The 13,042-nt window shown below is 50.6% G+C and overlaps 2 protein-coding genes across 2 annotated transcripts; one reads left to right on the top strand and one right to left on the bottom strand.

Moving 5' to 3' along the window:
- Positions 1 to 2,090: 2,090 nt before the first annotated feature.
- On the top strand, positions 2,091 to 3,391 carry PHACADRAFT_186469 (uncharacterized protein; the record flags this gene model as incomplete). The annotated part of the gene is made up of 10 exons (XM_007398581.1): positions 2,091 to 2,184; positions 2,235 to 2,328; positions 2,447 to 2,511; positions 2,564 to 2,678; positions 2,733 to 2,750; positions 2,827 to 2,852; positions 2,895 to 2,952; positions 3,008 to 3,029; positions 3,091 to 3,182; positions 3,317 to 3,391. Exons 1-10 carry the CDS (start codon positions 2,102 to 2,104, stop codon positions 3,389 to 3,391), a joined length of 648 nt encoding a protein of 215 aa, XP_007398643.1. The 5' UTR covers positions 2,091 to 2,101.
- A 1,105-nt stretch (positions 3,392 to 4,496) lies between these two features.
- PHACADRAFT_198357 (uncharacterized protein) lies at positions 4,497 to 5,176 on the bottom strand (the record flags this gene model as incomplete). The annotated part of the gene is made up of 2 exons (XM_007398580.1): positions 4,497 to 4,844; positions 4,904 to 5,176. The coding sequence occupies 2 exons, from the start codon at positions 5,174 to 5,176 to the stop codon at positions 4,497 to 4,499; spliced, it is 621 nt and encodes a 206-aa protein (XP_007398642.1).
- Positions 5,177 to 13,042: the final 7,866 nt, after the last annotated feature.

The raw sequence follows: 13,042 nt of genomic DNA, 5'->3' as shown, positions 1-13,042 counted from the left end.
GACATTTTCTTACATTATCCCGACGAATGGTGCAAATGACATTTCCTTAAATTCTCCTTACTACGGGCATTATATAAATAACATTCCCTCCGAGTGGACAGTGGCACTGTGACCGATCTGCGTAACTTATGTTCGTTTCCACATCTGCGGTCCAAGCAACATTATATTCGTACCCACTGCCTAGTCACTGTACCCTCAGCGCACTTGCTACGCTAGTACCGGACCGATGGCTGTCGGTGACCCTGGAGCAGCTCGTTCGTGCGTTCGTGAATCCGCCTACGAGGCCCGAGACCTGCTGGCAGCCAGGGCAATGCAATGCATGCGCTCTGGGAGCTGGTATCATGCCAGATCATGCACAGAGATCTTATGAAGCCGGGTGCACAGTAATCGGCAGGAACACGGACGGAGCTCCCGTGAGGTGACTAGAGAAAGTGTTCGCGAGAATGGCACTGTTTTTCAGCAGCATGCCGCGTGCGAGGAGGCGGTGACACACCTTAGTCTCCTAGTCCGACCTCCTGCCAGGTATACTGCGCCGGATATCGAGAGAGAGGTGACGCGCGACCGCAAGGGCGCACGGAATAGATCGGCATTTCTGAGACCAGCGGGATCGTCCGTAGTTTCCGTTTCTAATGCCTCCGGTACACTTTGAATAATAATGTATATGGTCTGTTATATCATCTAAAGAGCTGATAAGCATATGCATGTAACAATATTAATGAGAGAACAGACTGACCAGGTGGTGTTTGACTGGTACACTAGAAACAACGCTCTGTTAGCCGCTACAAAGCCAAGATGCTCGCTGCTGAATCATGTGTCAGATCTAGATCCAGCCGCAAAGGTGCGGTATCTTTCGGCTTTTAGCTTACTGTCTCGGTGCTGCCAGCGTTGGCGGCTCGGTGAGTCTGACTCTGTCTGATTGCGAGAGCCGAGGAGAGCCGTCACTTGACCGGTCTCCAAGTTCATTGCCGAGTGATAAGCGCACAATATTCAGGCGATAATTCACCGGAAGTGGGCTTGGCTCTAACCTCCTGGAAGAGGTAGTACCTTCTGTTTTGGCTTGGAACGGCTCCGATAGTCAGAGCTCGAGCAGTCGTCATAAGTGAGTCTGAGGTCTCCGAGTCTCGAGCGACATGCACGGGTGCGACTGGCCCGCGTGAGGATACGATGGTGATGATAGTCGAGATGGAAAACGCGAAGATAACCTGGGTCTAGTACTCCTGAGAGGGTCGAGCTTCAGAGCCCCCAAGCAGTACCTTGAACGTGCCTTCGCTGCGGCTCGCCAGTCGAAAAGGCACTTGCTTAGATATTAACAATGCCTATCCACTAGTAGGTGCAGTCCATGATCCGCAACGTATGAACAAGTTTCAATGGCTGTTCTCGGACTAGAAATGACGTAAGCCATAGCCAGTAGTATCCATCGGCCCATCAGCTGCCATTAACATTGTAGGGATTACTTGTGCTTTCGATGGGCATTCAGCTCACCTGGGACAAATTGTATAACACCGCAGAATCTCGAGATCGTGTGGTCCCCTCTTCGCGGCCGCGACGCAGCATTAACGTGCGAAGTCCATCCTTATGGTGCTCTGCGGGCGAAACTGCAGTCCCCGAAATTTTGCTACGTGTTTGTTCCGACCAAAGTTTGCCTTAATGAAGCACGTGTGATCGCCACACTGGGTCACCTCACCCACCACGACGCAACCACAGTGTACCATTTGCCCCCAGCGCGGTCTCAAATTTGTATGTATTTTTATCCTTAGTTATATTACTTGACCCTCCCTCTTTGGCACATGCCGCACTGGTCAGATGGCAGTGGTTATCGACCCTTTTCATCCTCTACCTCAGGATACCGGTACCTAGTATACGGTACATAACTAGCAATCACAAGTAGCGTCGAAACCGTGTTTGTCGTCGAGGTTGGCGAGGTGACCTAGTGTGACAATCACACTTACCTTGTTAGGGCAAAATTTAGCCGGCGAACCAATACTGGTTTTGGATTGGCAACTGAATGAATAGCGTTCGATGAAGAGATTGCGCAGCCAAATGTATATATCCACGTCCAGCGACTGTGAGCTCTCTGAAAGCTGCGACAAACTCTGCTACAATGTCTGGAGCAGTTTTACCATCACAAACGTCCCTCAATGTCACACTTGGGGCTCTCCTACTAGGCGGCTTCGCATCAGCAGTGTGAGCGATGTCTGTCCTCTTGCAAGCTTTCCTCATGTGTTATCTCGCAGCCTCTTCGGTATATTCTGCCAGCAATGCCTCACGTTCCTCCAAAGGTTTACGAAGGAAGGCGCGGTACTGAAATACTCTGTACGTACTGTAGCCGTACGTATACCTGCGCCTGTGTAAATGTGATGCTGCTGGTAAATTGCGGTGCTGTGGCAAGCTATCCAAGCAAGTTCATTATTGTAACGGCAAGTAACTCATACGTACATCTTTTCAGGGCTCTTGGCTCGACGCATCTGGCCTTAACCATATACCTGGTCTACACGTCAGCCGGCATGGAAGGTCATCCATCCTTGCGTTGACTGCCAACCGCTGACATCATACTGCCACGGAGGTTCTTGATTATTGACATAAGTTCGCCATCCAACCATGCCTCGCTGTACGTCGGTCTGCTTCAGACCATCAGTCGCTGTACACTGAACTTTGTGGAACCCAACAGGACTGCTGCAGTGAGTAGTCGTTTTTATGTGCTTATCTACCGGAACTTCAAACATATACAATAGGGAATTATTCTCGTCACCGTAAGCCGCAGCTCGAGCCTCTGGGAGTTCAATCCATACTCTATGCCAGCATGTATGCTTACCACTACGCTCGTAGGGAGTTGGAGACGTTTTAGTGCGGAGGTAAGTGTCATAAGCCCGAGTGCTGCGCCTTATTTTGATCAGCCATTTTCTTACAGCTGGTTCGTGTATCGGCTTTGGATCTGTGCGCAATATGTTGGCCGTGAGAGCGTAGGGTAATGGTAAACTGACCTTGACTTCTTATTAATCGAGAACAGGCGAGTTTTGATCATGGTTCCGGTACGAACTGTCATCATAATTTGTTTTCTAGTAGCCTTTCTGCTGAGCCTCGCTGTTACAGTTCATGTGGAATATGGCTATTCTAGGTTCGGCCTCTTGGACTCTACTGGCTTGCTTTATGGTAATCATTCTATCTCGCAGGTTGTACGCTCTGTACGTGCATATCGACCTATGTCGCTTACAATCATCTCGCTCACAACTATTTGGGATGGGTGGGCATCAGTATTCAAATGTTAGAATCTTTCTCCCCCTGTAATCTTGCATCTATGACTGATAAGTTTTGCTAGAATAGCAGCAAGGACCCTGGATTTTACGCCTATGCTGAACCTATGTCTCACAAGACAAGTTCACCTTCGCATTGATATGCAACTGGCTACAGCGTATTTTTATTGCTGACTTGGTTCTGATCATTACTGCGGATTTCTACATCTCTGCATCCGTCTGCTATTTTCTTTACCGTCGTCGTAATGAAGCCACCTTCCAGTAAGTGGTCAAAGAGCCCCCTCTCCTCTTGCATAACTAATAGCCGCTAGCAGTGGCCTACTATCCGTAATCAACGCGGTGATTGAGTACGCGATCAGCACCGGACTTATCAGAAGGCGTGTGATATATTCGATGTTCGGCCGGCATACTCTCCTCACACGCGACCGAACATGCACAGCATGGCCTGGCTGGTGTGTTTAATCACAGTAAGTTTGCCGATAGGTCTCACACCGCGACGTTAGTCACGCTGACCCATATCTGCGAGCACATCGCTATTCACAAAAGCTTTGTCGCATTTGCATGTAAGTATCATGATTTCTGCGGAAATATGGCGATCAACTGTTTTATAGTCTATTTACTTATAAAAGACAGTGAGTCGGTCTATCATCTTTAGCTTAGCCCTGCAGTCAAGCCTCGACACACGCTTACTGGGGTGAACAGCATACAATATCTGTTTGGTAGCCTCGTGAGTATTTGATTCGTTTTTGGTGGAATAAACACCTCATCTTACTGCGTTCTTGCGGTCTCAATGCCCGAGAATGGTTTCGCAAACAGATTGGAGGCCAAGTGGTTACTGTTCAGATGTCGTCCTTTGGAGCTGCCGCCACCGACTCTTCGAGGGACACCGCGGAAGACAATCCGTAACCAGAACGGAGCCGCTGCATGGTGAAATTTGCTCAAATGCAGCCCCTATAGACTGAGATCACGTACAAACCACACAGGGAAACGAATGCAGGAGATGGCGTGTAGGTCGAAAAGAGCTCTGTTCAGCCCCTGGAGGCTGTGTGCCAGATCTCGTTCTCGCCCTGTCTCAACAAACCTAGTGGGGCAGGCGAGGACATACAAAGCTTCCTGTGCTGATATTTCGTGACTGTACAAGAGAGAGCATGAATATATTGGAGTGCTGCTTGAAATACACCGCGGCCTGAAGCGAGCACACGTCCCGCCAGATGTGCCAGGAGTTGATGAAGGAAGAACGTTTGCTTACGTTTCCTGGATCCGCGACTCCATTTCCTGCAGGTCTCCACTTTTCCTTCCTTCCTCAAGGCCCCAGCGCTCGTCGACCTGCGTGTGCAGCGACAAGCCCTTCATCGCGAAGCTCGCGAGGAATCCCACGTCCGCGATGCCAATCATCACGCGCCAGATGAGCGTAATCGAATCTGCGAATGCAATGCGCACCTCTGTCTGCAGCTGTTCTGACAGCGTCGAGATCACAGAGATGGTCCTGTACGCAGTCGCAACGCCCTGCAAGAACTGCTTGAGGAACACCGTCGGAAGGCGCGACGTCAGCTGTGTATGCAGTACTGCAGTCCTGATCTTCACGCCCCAAACCTAGCGAGCAGTCAGCATTGTGATTTGTTTGCATAAAAGGGAGAGAAGATCGGCCATACACCAGTGAATACACGACAAGGGGAGAAGAACGCCATCGCATGGGCATTCTTTGATATCGGCAGGGGAGCAAGCACCGGGTAGTATATCGCCTGGTAGAGGAACCCGGCACCTACGTCGACCATTGATGGGATCCCGATAGACATGGATGTGCCGGAGTCTGCCTTGAGAGTCGACATGGCTTCCATGGCGGCTATGAGTAATGTCCAGCCAAGGTAAAGCTGCAGCCTGTATGCCTTCGTCTTGGTAATTGAGATGCCGGAGACGATGACCATTGGGGCTATAACAAGGCAGACCGGAAGAAATTCGATGCCGGAGTACAGGGGAGTAAAGAACCATCATACTTAGTAGTAAGTAAGCAGATAGTCTAATGAAAAAATTGAACCTCAAATGAGACGGCATGGTAGTGTATACATTCACAAATAACGGCGACGACAACGACGGGTGCATGAAACGTCTGCACATATCTGAAAACAATACTCGGGGCCTCAGTCGACTGCTGAAAGCGAGAGATGTTCACCGGCTGAGGCTAATCCGATTGGATATCAGCGTAAACTGAACCTTGACAGTGCTGATGTCAGCGGTTGGGAAGTATTGTCCAGCGAGTGAGAATGTACCAAAGTCTCTTGTGTTATCGACGCCTCAAATAGTGTCTGAGGGTCCGGTCCAGTCTGGTCTTTTCCGGGAATTGCATGGGACCAGGACTCTGACTGGTCAAGGACCAGCAGAAGTTTGTGCAGGACCGGACCAAGACTGGGTCCTGGTCCTATACAGTCCTCCTTGCAGTCCATGACTGGTCATGACCGGTCTAAGACTGAATTCGGTCTATGACCGATTCAGACTGGCTCAGACCGGTCTTCCCCTAGTAGATTTCGCACAAATCAGAGGTTTCGACACAGAGCAGCATGTATAAGTAGACTAGTGGAATACTAAGCTAATTTCGAGTCATACAACGTGCGCACGAGGCGCCGGTGAACATGCGCTCGAAAATCGAAATAATATAAAAACGACGCCCCGCTCACACGTCTGAGCGATGAATAGAAGAGAGAGGCACCAAAATACTGTTTCTGTCATCCTCAGCATCACTGTATAGAACCTCCGCATCTTCCAAGGCCTTGTACTCTTCAAGTTCCATCTCAAGCTCCACCTCTTCCATCTGCTCTGAGTTTACATGGGCATAGTCAACAATCATGTCGCGCCAGTGGAAGTTGAGGGCTTCAAGAGCCTCAAAGATATCAGAGCCGAGTAATGAGCGACGGTCGGTGTTCACCAGCTTTGCCCGTGAGAAGAGCCGTTCGCACAATACCAACGATGCAGGTATTCCGAGGATGTCAAGAGCCATCCTAGCAAGCGTAGGATAGATGTGCTTGTGGGCCTAGATGTCCAGCAGTCAGTGTGTAACTTTCAGCATGCAGCAATGAACATACATGCCACCATGCAACTGTGTCAGTGTCCTTTGTGACGTCAGGACAGGGATCTTCACGGTAGGGCTTCAGTTCAGCACGCCAACCACCAGCTGCCGTGCTGAAACGCGCCCTGCGAGAGCGGTCAAAGTCGTCCTCATCATCGTCGGTGGTGGCCGCAGAGCTTTGTGTAGCTGCTTTCCCAACGCCGCCAGCCGAGGTGACAGTTTCCTTTGCCCGATCTTGCTTCGCGCCAAATCGCTTGGGCCAATACTCCTCCATCTATGATAGCCGGTAAGCTCGAGCTTCAAGGTCACAAGCGGATGAATATCTTACCGCTTTTTCAATGATTTCCTCAGCGTGTTCTTGCCAGTTGACTGCGTCAAGGTTTCCTGCCTTCATCGCCTCCTCCTGCTCCTTCTTACTGCCCCATTTCATCTCTATGTAGTCCGACTTATAGTACGGATGAAGGACTGCATGCTAAACGTAAGCTAGATGCACGAGCACAGAGAGGATGGGACAACAGCTTACGGAGTGCGAGAACATATGCATGTGAGTCATCAAGCTTCCAGTAATACTTGCTAAGCTTGTCGACGCCATCATGAAGGGCAGGGTGAAATTTCTCGTAGCGCTTGTCATCGGCCTTCTTCTCCCACCGCGCGCACAAGTTCTCCAGCGCAGGAATTGCGCGGTGGAGGGTGGGAATGCGATCAGCCGAGAAGTGTTGCTGGTACTTGTTCGCATCCTAATGCTTTGTCAGTGTGCTCACATATGATATGGCATAAGAAAAGATGGCGTACTGCAAGAATATCAGCGCACAACTGGACCCGGGCCCAGTCCTCCTCTTGAATCATGAATGCGGTCCATGGAATCTTCTTCGCTACCTTTCCGTTCTTGCGAATGACAGTGATTGGACCGAAGAGCTCGTCTGCAGTTGCTGTAAAAAGTCGGAGGATCTGAGAGAAAGGTCAGTAAAACGCACGATTCACGGAGACATTCACAAACCTTCTTAAGTTTATGTGCGCGCGTTAACATCTTGTATGCGCTGCCCCATCGGGTGTTGTTCTGTAGCAGTACGACAAGTGCTTTGGCGATGCCATTTTCAACTTGAAGTTGCTGGAAGCGCTGCTTACGCTGTCCCGAGGCCTGTATCTACACGAAGTTAATAGGATAAAATATATAGAGGCAAGCGTCATGGCTGAAATACCTTGATAACAAGTGTGCGAATAGTGGCAATGACGTCGAGACCGTCATGAAGAAGATTTTCATTGGCACTCGGGTCGTAGTCCCAGATGGACTGCTTCGACTCGAGCACAGCCACCTTGGTTACCGCGGCCATAAAAGCCTCTGTGCCCAAGGAGACTACATGCGCCAGACAGCTAAACGACAAGTGGTATCAGTAGAAGCGTCATGAATATTGATACATGACGTACCTAAGCTTGCGTTCCTCTGCACTCCAGCCAGCAATGCCGCGGCGAGCAAATGTAGTCTCGACTTTGAGCGCTGTCGTGTCATTATTGCTTGCGTTATCTGCAGTAACGTAGCCAAGCTGTAAATAAGGTGAGTCAAGTGATAACAGTTAAAATTAAGCGTACATCACCTTGCTTTTTGTCTTTGAGACAATGCCTACGCGCTCGAGAAACTTCAAGAAGTACCGTCCAAGGTTCTGGCCATCATGCGCGCCGACAACAACATTGAAGCCTAATACCTCTGACCGAAGCTTCCAGCCATCGGGAGAGACATCGATCCATTGACCCGTAATGCCAAAGCACGGATCACTCGTGTGTTCACGCGTCCATAGGTCCCAATTAACAGAGATCTCACCAGGGGCATTCTCGATCGCCGTCTTGGTGTTACTGATATACTCGACAAACTTGTTGCAGATGTTCTGCCGCACTGTCCAAGTCGTCGGGAGCTCTTCACGCGTGGTTTTTGGGCGCATGACAACAAGTACGTTAGTGAACGCAACTTCATCTGCAAGCGCAAGAGGCTAAGTAAGTGTTCAACAATCAGCCGGAGGAACTCTCGGATCATCAAATAAGGTATGCACCAAGTTGGATACTATGATCATTGTGCTAATGGCATTGAGGGCCATCCACTTGGTAAACTCTGGTATCTTCGCGAGCTTCTGAACAATGCCATCTAGTGACGACTAAGTGCCAGTCTTTGTTGTCTTAGAAGATGCTGCAGCTGCCGTTTCGCGTGCCTTGCGAACTTTGACAGGGATAGCCTCTTTGCTCTCCTTGATGTCCGCTTCCTTGCAGCGCATTTGGTAAAGTGCGTAGTGGCGTGAGGCAATGTGGCGGCGCAAACTTGAGTTGCCTCCGACGAGCCATCCCCGAGGGCGATGCTTGAATCCCTTTGCTTTGGGATCATCCCTAATGACAGTGGTGAGTGCTTGCAGTAGAACTCAAGTAGTAGCGTGCACTCACCTGCACACTGTGCACCACCGGCCGCTTTCCACAGTAATACTGCCATCGGGAGGGCCCTTGATCTTGAGCTTAGTGCTCGCAGTGAAAAAGAGGTCGAGGTCACGGGTCGTCTCGCCCTTCAGAGCAATCGCCTCAGCTTCTTTAAGCACAACTTTGTCATCCTGTGGGAAGACATTGCCCAATGTGGTGAGCCATGCAGACACTGAACGAACACGGCACTTACGTTGACTTCAATAGGGGCTTCGCTGTCAACAGAGCCCATGTTCACTTCGATTACTTCGCCATTATCGTCATCATCTGTGGAGCTGCTGCCATCGCTGGAGTCTGCATCTTCATCATCTGCATCTTCATCTTCTTTGGCTTCCTTGGCCTCTTTAGCACGGCGAGACAGTTTGCGCAGACGCTTTGGCCGCTTCTTCGGTGCATCACTGGTTTCCTCTATGTCGGAGATTACGCTGCTCTTGCGCTTAGGAGTAAGTGTGGCGGTTGTGGACGCTTTCCCAGCGGCTTTCTGCGCTGCGGCCTTCAGTGCTTTCTTTTCAGCGGACTTTGCCATCCTGATGTGGAACGAATTCCTTACTGCTTCTGGTATGTCATTCCCCGCAACTTTGCCAAAAAAATTCGGCATATGCTGAATGTTCTGTATAGTTTGATCACACTTGGTAGTTAGTCACACTTCTGTCACGCTGCAGCTTTCACTGAGTATGTATTCACTTTCAAATAAATCTAATTGGAGTTTTAAATAATGCATAGACTCTAGCTTAAGTTCCCTATGTAACCGGATAAGCTTACAAGAGCATAGCAGCTCTTCAGAAATTAAAATATACATATGCCAGTGGCCAGGCCATTCTCTGGGTGCCACAGTTTCATTATTTTTAATCAGTCTATGACTGGTCCTGACTGGTCATGACCAGTCCTAAGAACACCCGAGGCCAGCTGGACCAAGGACTGTGACCAAGACTGGACTGACATAGGACTGGACCATACCCAGTCCTAATCAGTCCAGTCTCAGTCTGAGTCCCAGTCCTAACCGGTCCTTAGGACTGGACCCTCGACCACTAGCCTCAAAGGCTATGGACCTAATTATATAGACAGTGCCAATTATCAGAGGCGCAAGAGCATGGGCAGACGACCACAAATACTGGACTCCAACCCAGGTTAGGCCCAAGACACATGCCGGAGATGAGGCAGTAATCAACTTAGGCGGAGGAAGAAGACGAGGACGGCGGCCACGCCGTTGATAGGCAGATTCAAGTCTATGTAGACAAGTACTTTAATTGGGCAGCAGAGGGTCGGACGCACAAAATAACCAGTGCCATTGACCTTCTTTCGCTAATTTGAAGGCGACGCCTACTATACGACCGATGGTGCATGCTATGGCCCAAAATCTGTAGAGCGCCGGCTGTCAGATGTATAATAACCGGCAGCCGCGAAGTCAACGCATATGCCAATCAACGCAGTGAAAGCAGCACGTTCTGCCAAGTGAACCAGGTCTATGACGATAATGCCGGTGGCGGAGAGGATTCCGCCTCCACTGACGCCCCGGACAGCCGAAGCAAACGTGGTGAGACGGGATTAGTGATGTGCGGGCCTGGCTTGGGCTCAAAGCCCGGGCTTGGGCTTGTGGCGACGTCGAGCCGAGCCCTGAGCCCGAGCCGAGCCCGAGCCCGGCCCAAGCCTTGGGCTTAAGCCCGGGCTTGCTCACAATACAACGAGTGTTCCGGTGCTATCAAAAGGGAATGTATTTGGGCGTAGTAGATTAATACTGCATGTACTCACTAAATTTTAACCTCCAGAAGATCTACATCTGCGGAACAAGTCGAGTCGCAGCGAAGTCCACGAGCGTGCGCCTACGGCAGGCACCAGATGGTGACGCACAATCGTGCTCGGCGGGAGCCGTTACATCTATAATATCTACATTTTGTCTTCTATGTGCATATTAGGTCGCTCTCTCCTCATTCTGAACTCAGGGAACGGTAACGGAGCCAGCACACCCAAGCCTGGGCTTCCGGGCCGGGCTTGGGCTTGACTACGCTCCGAGCCCGGCCTTGAGCCCGCTGCCAGGCTTGACTCGGGCCAGGCTTTTTGGGCCGGGCTTGGCGGGCTTGGAGGCTTTGAGGCCCGGCCCGCACATCACTAGACGGGATCATGGCGGACCTTTGATGAAAGAGCACTTACTCCTTGCCGCGATCAGCCAAATCATACCCTGCTCGGCACCACACAGGGCACTTCCGAGGGCGAACGTTGCAAGGGCAACAATCATCAACTTGAAGATACAACGATCGAACACCTATATGGTGTGAGCTGTAGGGCAAAACGAGAAGTACTGTACCCGTACGACCAGCCCGGCGCGTCACGCGTCACATAGCCCGCTCATGAGAGCAGCGGTCACGAACACCGTGACCAGGCAACGTACGAGCGGAAGTAACAGTCTTGCGGTGTCAAAAGCGAGAGGTAGGAGTGGGAAGTTTCCGACAGTGCGTTTGCATATGTGTACGGCGCTGACCGCCGTTCATCATCGCTGTACATGGGAGTAGGCACCAATGGAGGAGATGACGCGAGATGGAAAGAGGATTACGTCGGGGGGCCGACAAACGGCCTATCATAAAAACTGATTATTGCTGATCCCATTGCGAAAGGTCGTGGCGGGAAGAAGCGGTGACACTTTGGCGCAGCGAATGGGTTTCATGAAAAGATGTGTCTATCATAGAGGCGCTGGGGACGAGCACACCTGGCACTGTCAACGACATGCATGAGAATGCAACTACGTCGGTAGTGCTGCACATCCATCTTGCACGCAATGATATCGGCAGCCCAAGAGACGCCTAGTAAAGGCGCCCGACGATCGTTCCCCGCACAGGGTCGTGTCCTCATAATCTCCTCATAGACATACCCCATCACGCACCGCGTTCACAAACCCAGCCGCCATTCGAATGTTGCCTGTAACACCGTGACCAAACTGGCTCGAAGCAGGTATATTAATGTACGTACTCACCGAGGAGAGCGCCTTACAGGTCATACGCCTATATTTGGACCATAAAGTGGCAACGCTCGCGGATGTCTTATCTTGGTCCCACAGTCTCCTGTCAAACTAATATTTGTCTTTTGAATGTCAAGGGGTGTGTTCGAGGTCGACGGAACAGGCACTAAGGCGCAGAGATGAAACAAAGATGCCATTTAGCGAGACGGGACTTGTAGAAGCGCAATGCATTTCCTGCGTGTCCTTCCGTCTTCCCGTCTCTTTATTACCAATATGACCTTTGTCGACGCGACAATACAGCGGAGAAGTACTCACGGTCAGGGCCTCATGCTAGAGATGCTACTCATCATTTGCAGATGACAGGCCGAATCAGCGGAGACTGCATATCCATGCGAAGTGGCTCAAAATTGACTTTGAGAGCTAAATTAATGTCTACTAACCACGACGAGGACCATTCACCTGAAGCATAACCAAGATCGTAGGCTTTCGTCTCCGGCGTCGTGATGGGAAAATCAGCCGGGAGATAACGATCGTGGCTAGCTGACCACATACGGAGACAAACCTAGCTTGCGCTGCTGTTAATATATAGGCGGTAATCTGGAAGGCGTGATCTAGACGAAGGATGGGAAGGTCGTATGAAAAGCCTTCACACGGGGAGTACCTCGTACACCAGAAGGCCGCCGGGCTACGGATCAATTCCGCACGGGGCCTTCCATGTCCTGAGTAAAATAAATATGGTAAAATTAGTGTCCGGTATGGTTCAGCTGTGCGACACGCACCTCGAGCAATGCGATAAAATAGCAGCTCCTCCAGCGGGACTTGAAGCTTGAAGTTAAGAGAAAAGCCACATTAGCGCCTGTAGCAATTTCTCGGATCCCAGCTTGACCAGTAAAATCGGCAAATAAATGCTATAGATTAGCTTCCATATCGAAGTGGAGGCAATGCACCAGCGAAAAGTCGGTGTATGGTCAGGATGGATGTTGGGGGCGAGAGATAAAGCTTTGTGGCGCTCGGTCAGTACCGTGGGAGAAAGATAAGATGAGGTTACCGTATCACATGAAGATACTTTGATAAGGTGGGCCGACTCACTGGCAAAGAAGTAGCTTTCAGGGGCCTTCTCGGATGAGACATATACTTAGCGTGTAGGTTCTCGCAGCGGGAGAACCCGCGGCATCTCAAACCTCCCCCATAGCCATTGTTCGAAGTGTTCTTGGTGATTGCTGGCGCATGCAGCCTATTAACTACAGCTTTGGGCACCTCCAGTACGAGTCATCTTGGCAGCGCGGGGATCTCACAGGCTAAATGCCAGAGGAGAAATTCCACAAG

The sequence above is a fragment of the Phanerochaete carnosa genome (assembly GCF_000300595.1).
Source record: "Phanerochaete carnosa HHB-10118-sp unplaced genomic scaffold PHACAscaffold_8, whole genome shotgun sequence".
Classification (NCBI taxonomy): Eukaryota; Fungi; Basidiomycota; class Agaricomycetes; order Polyporales; family Phanerochaetaceae; genus Phanerochaete; species Phanerochaete carnosa.
The sequence above is the reverse complement of the archived record's forward strand: the minus strand, read 5'-3'. Positions and strand labels throughout refer to the sequence as shown.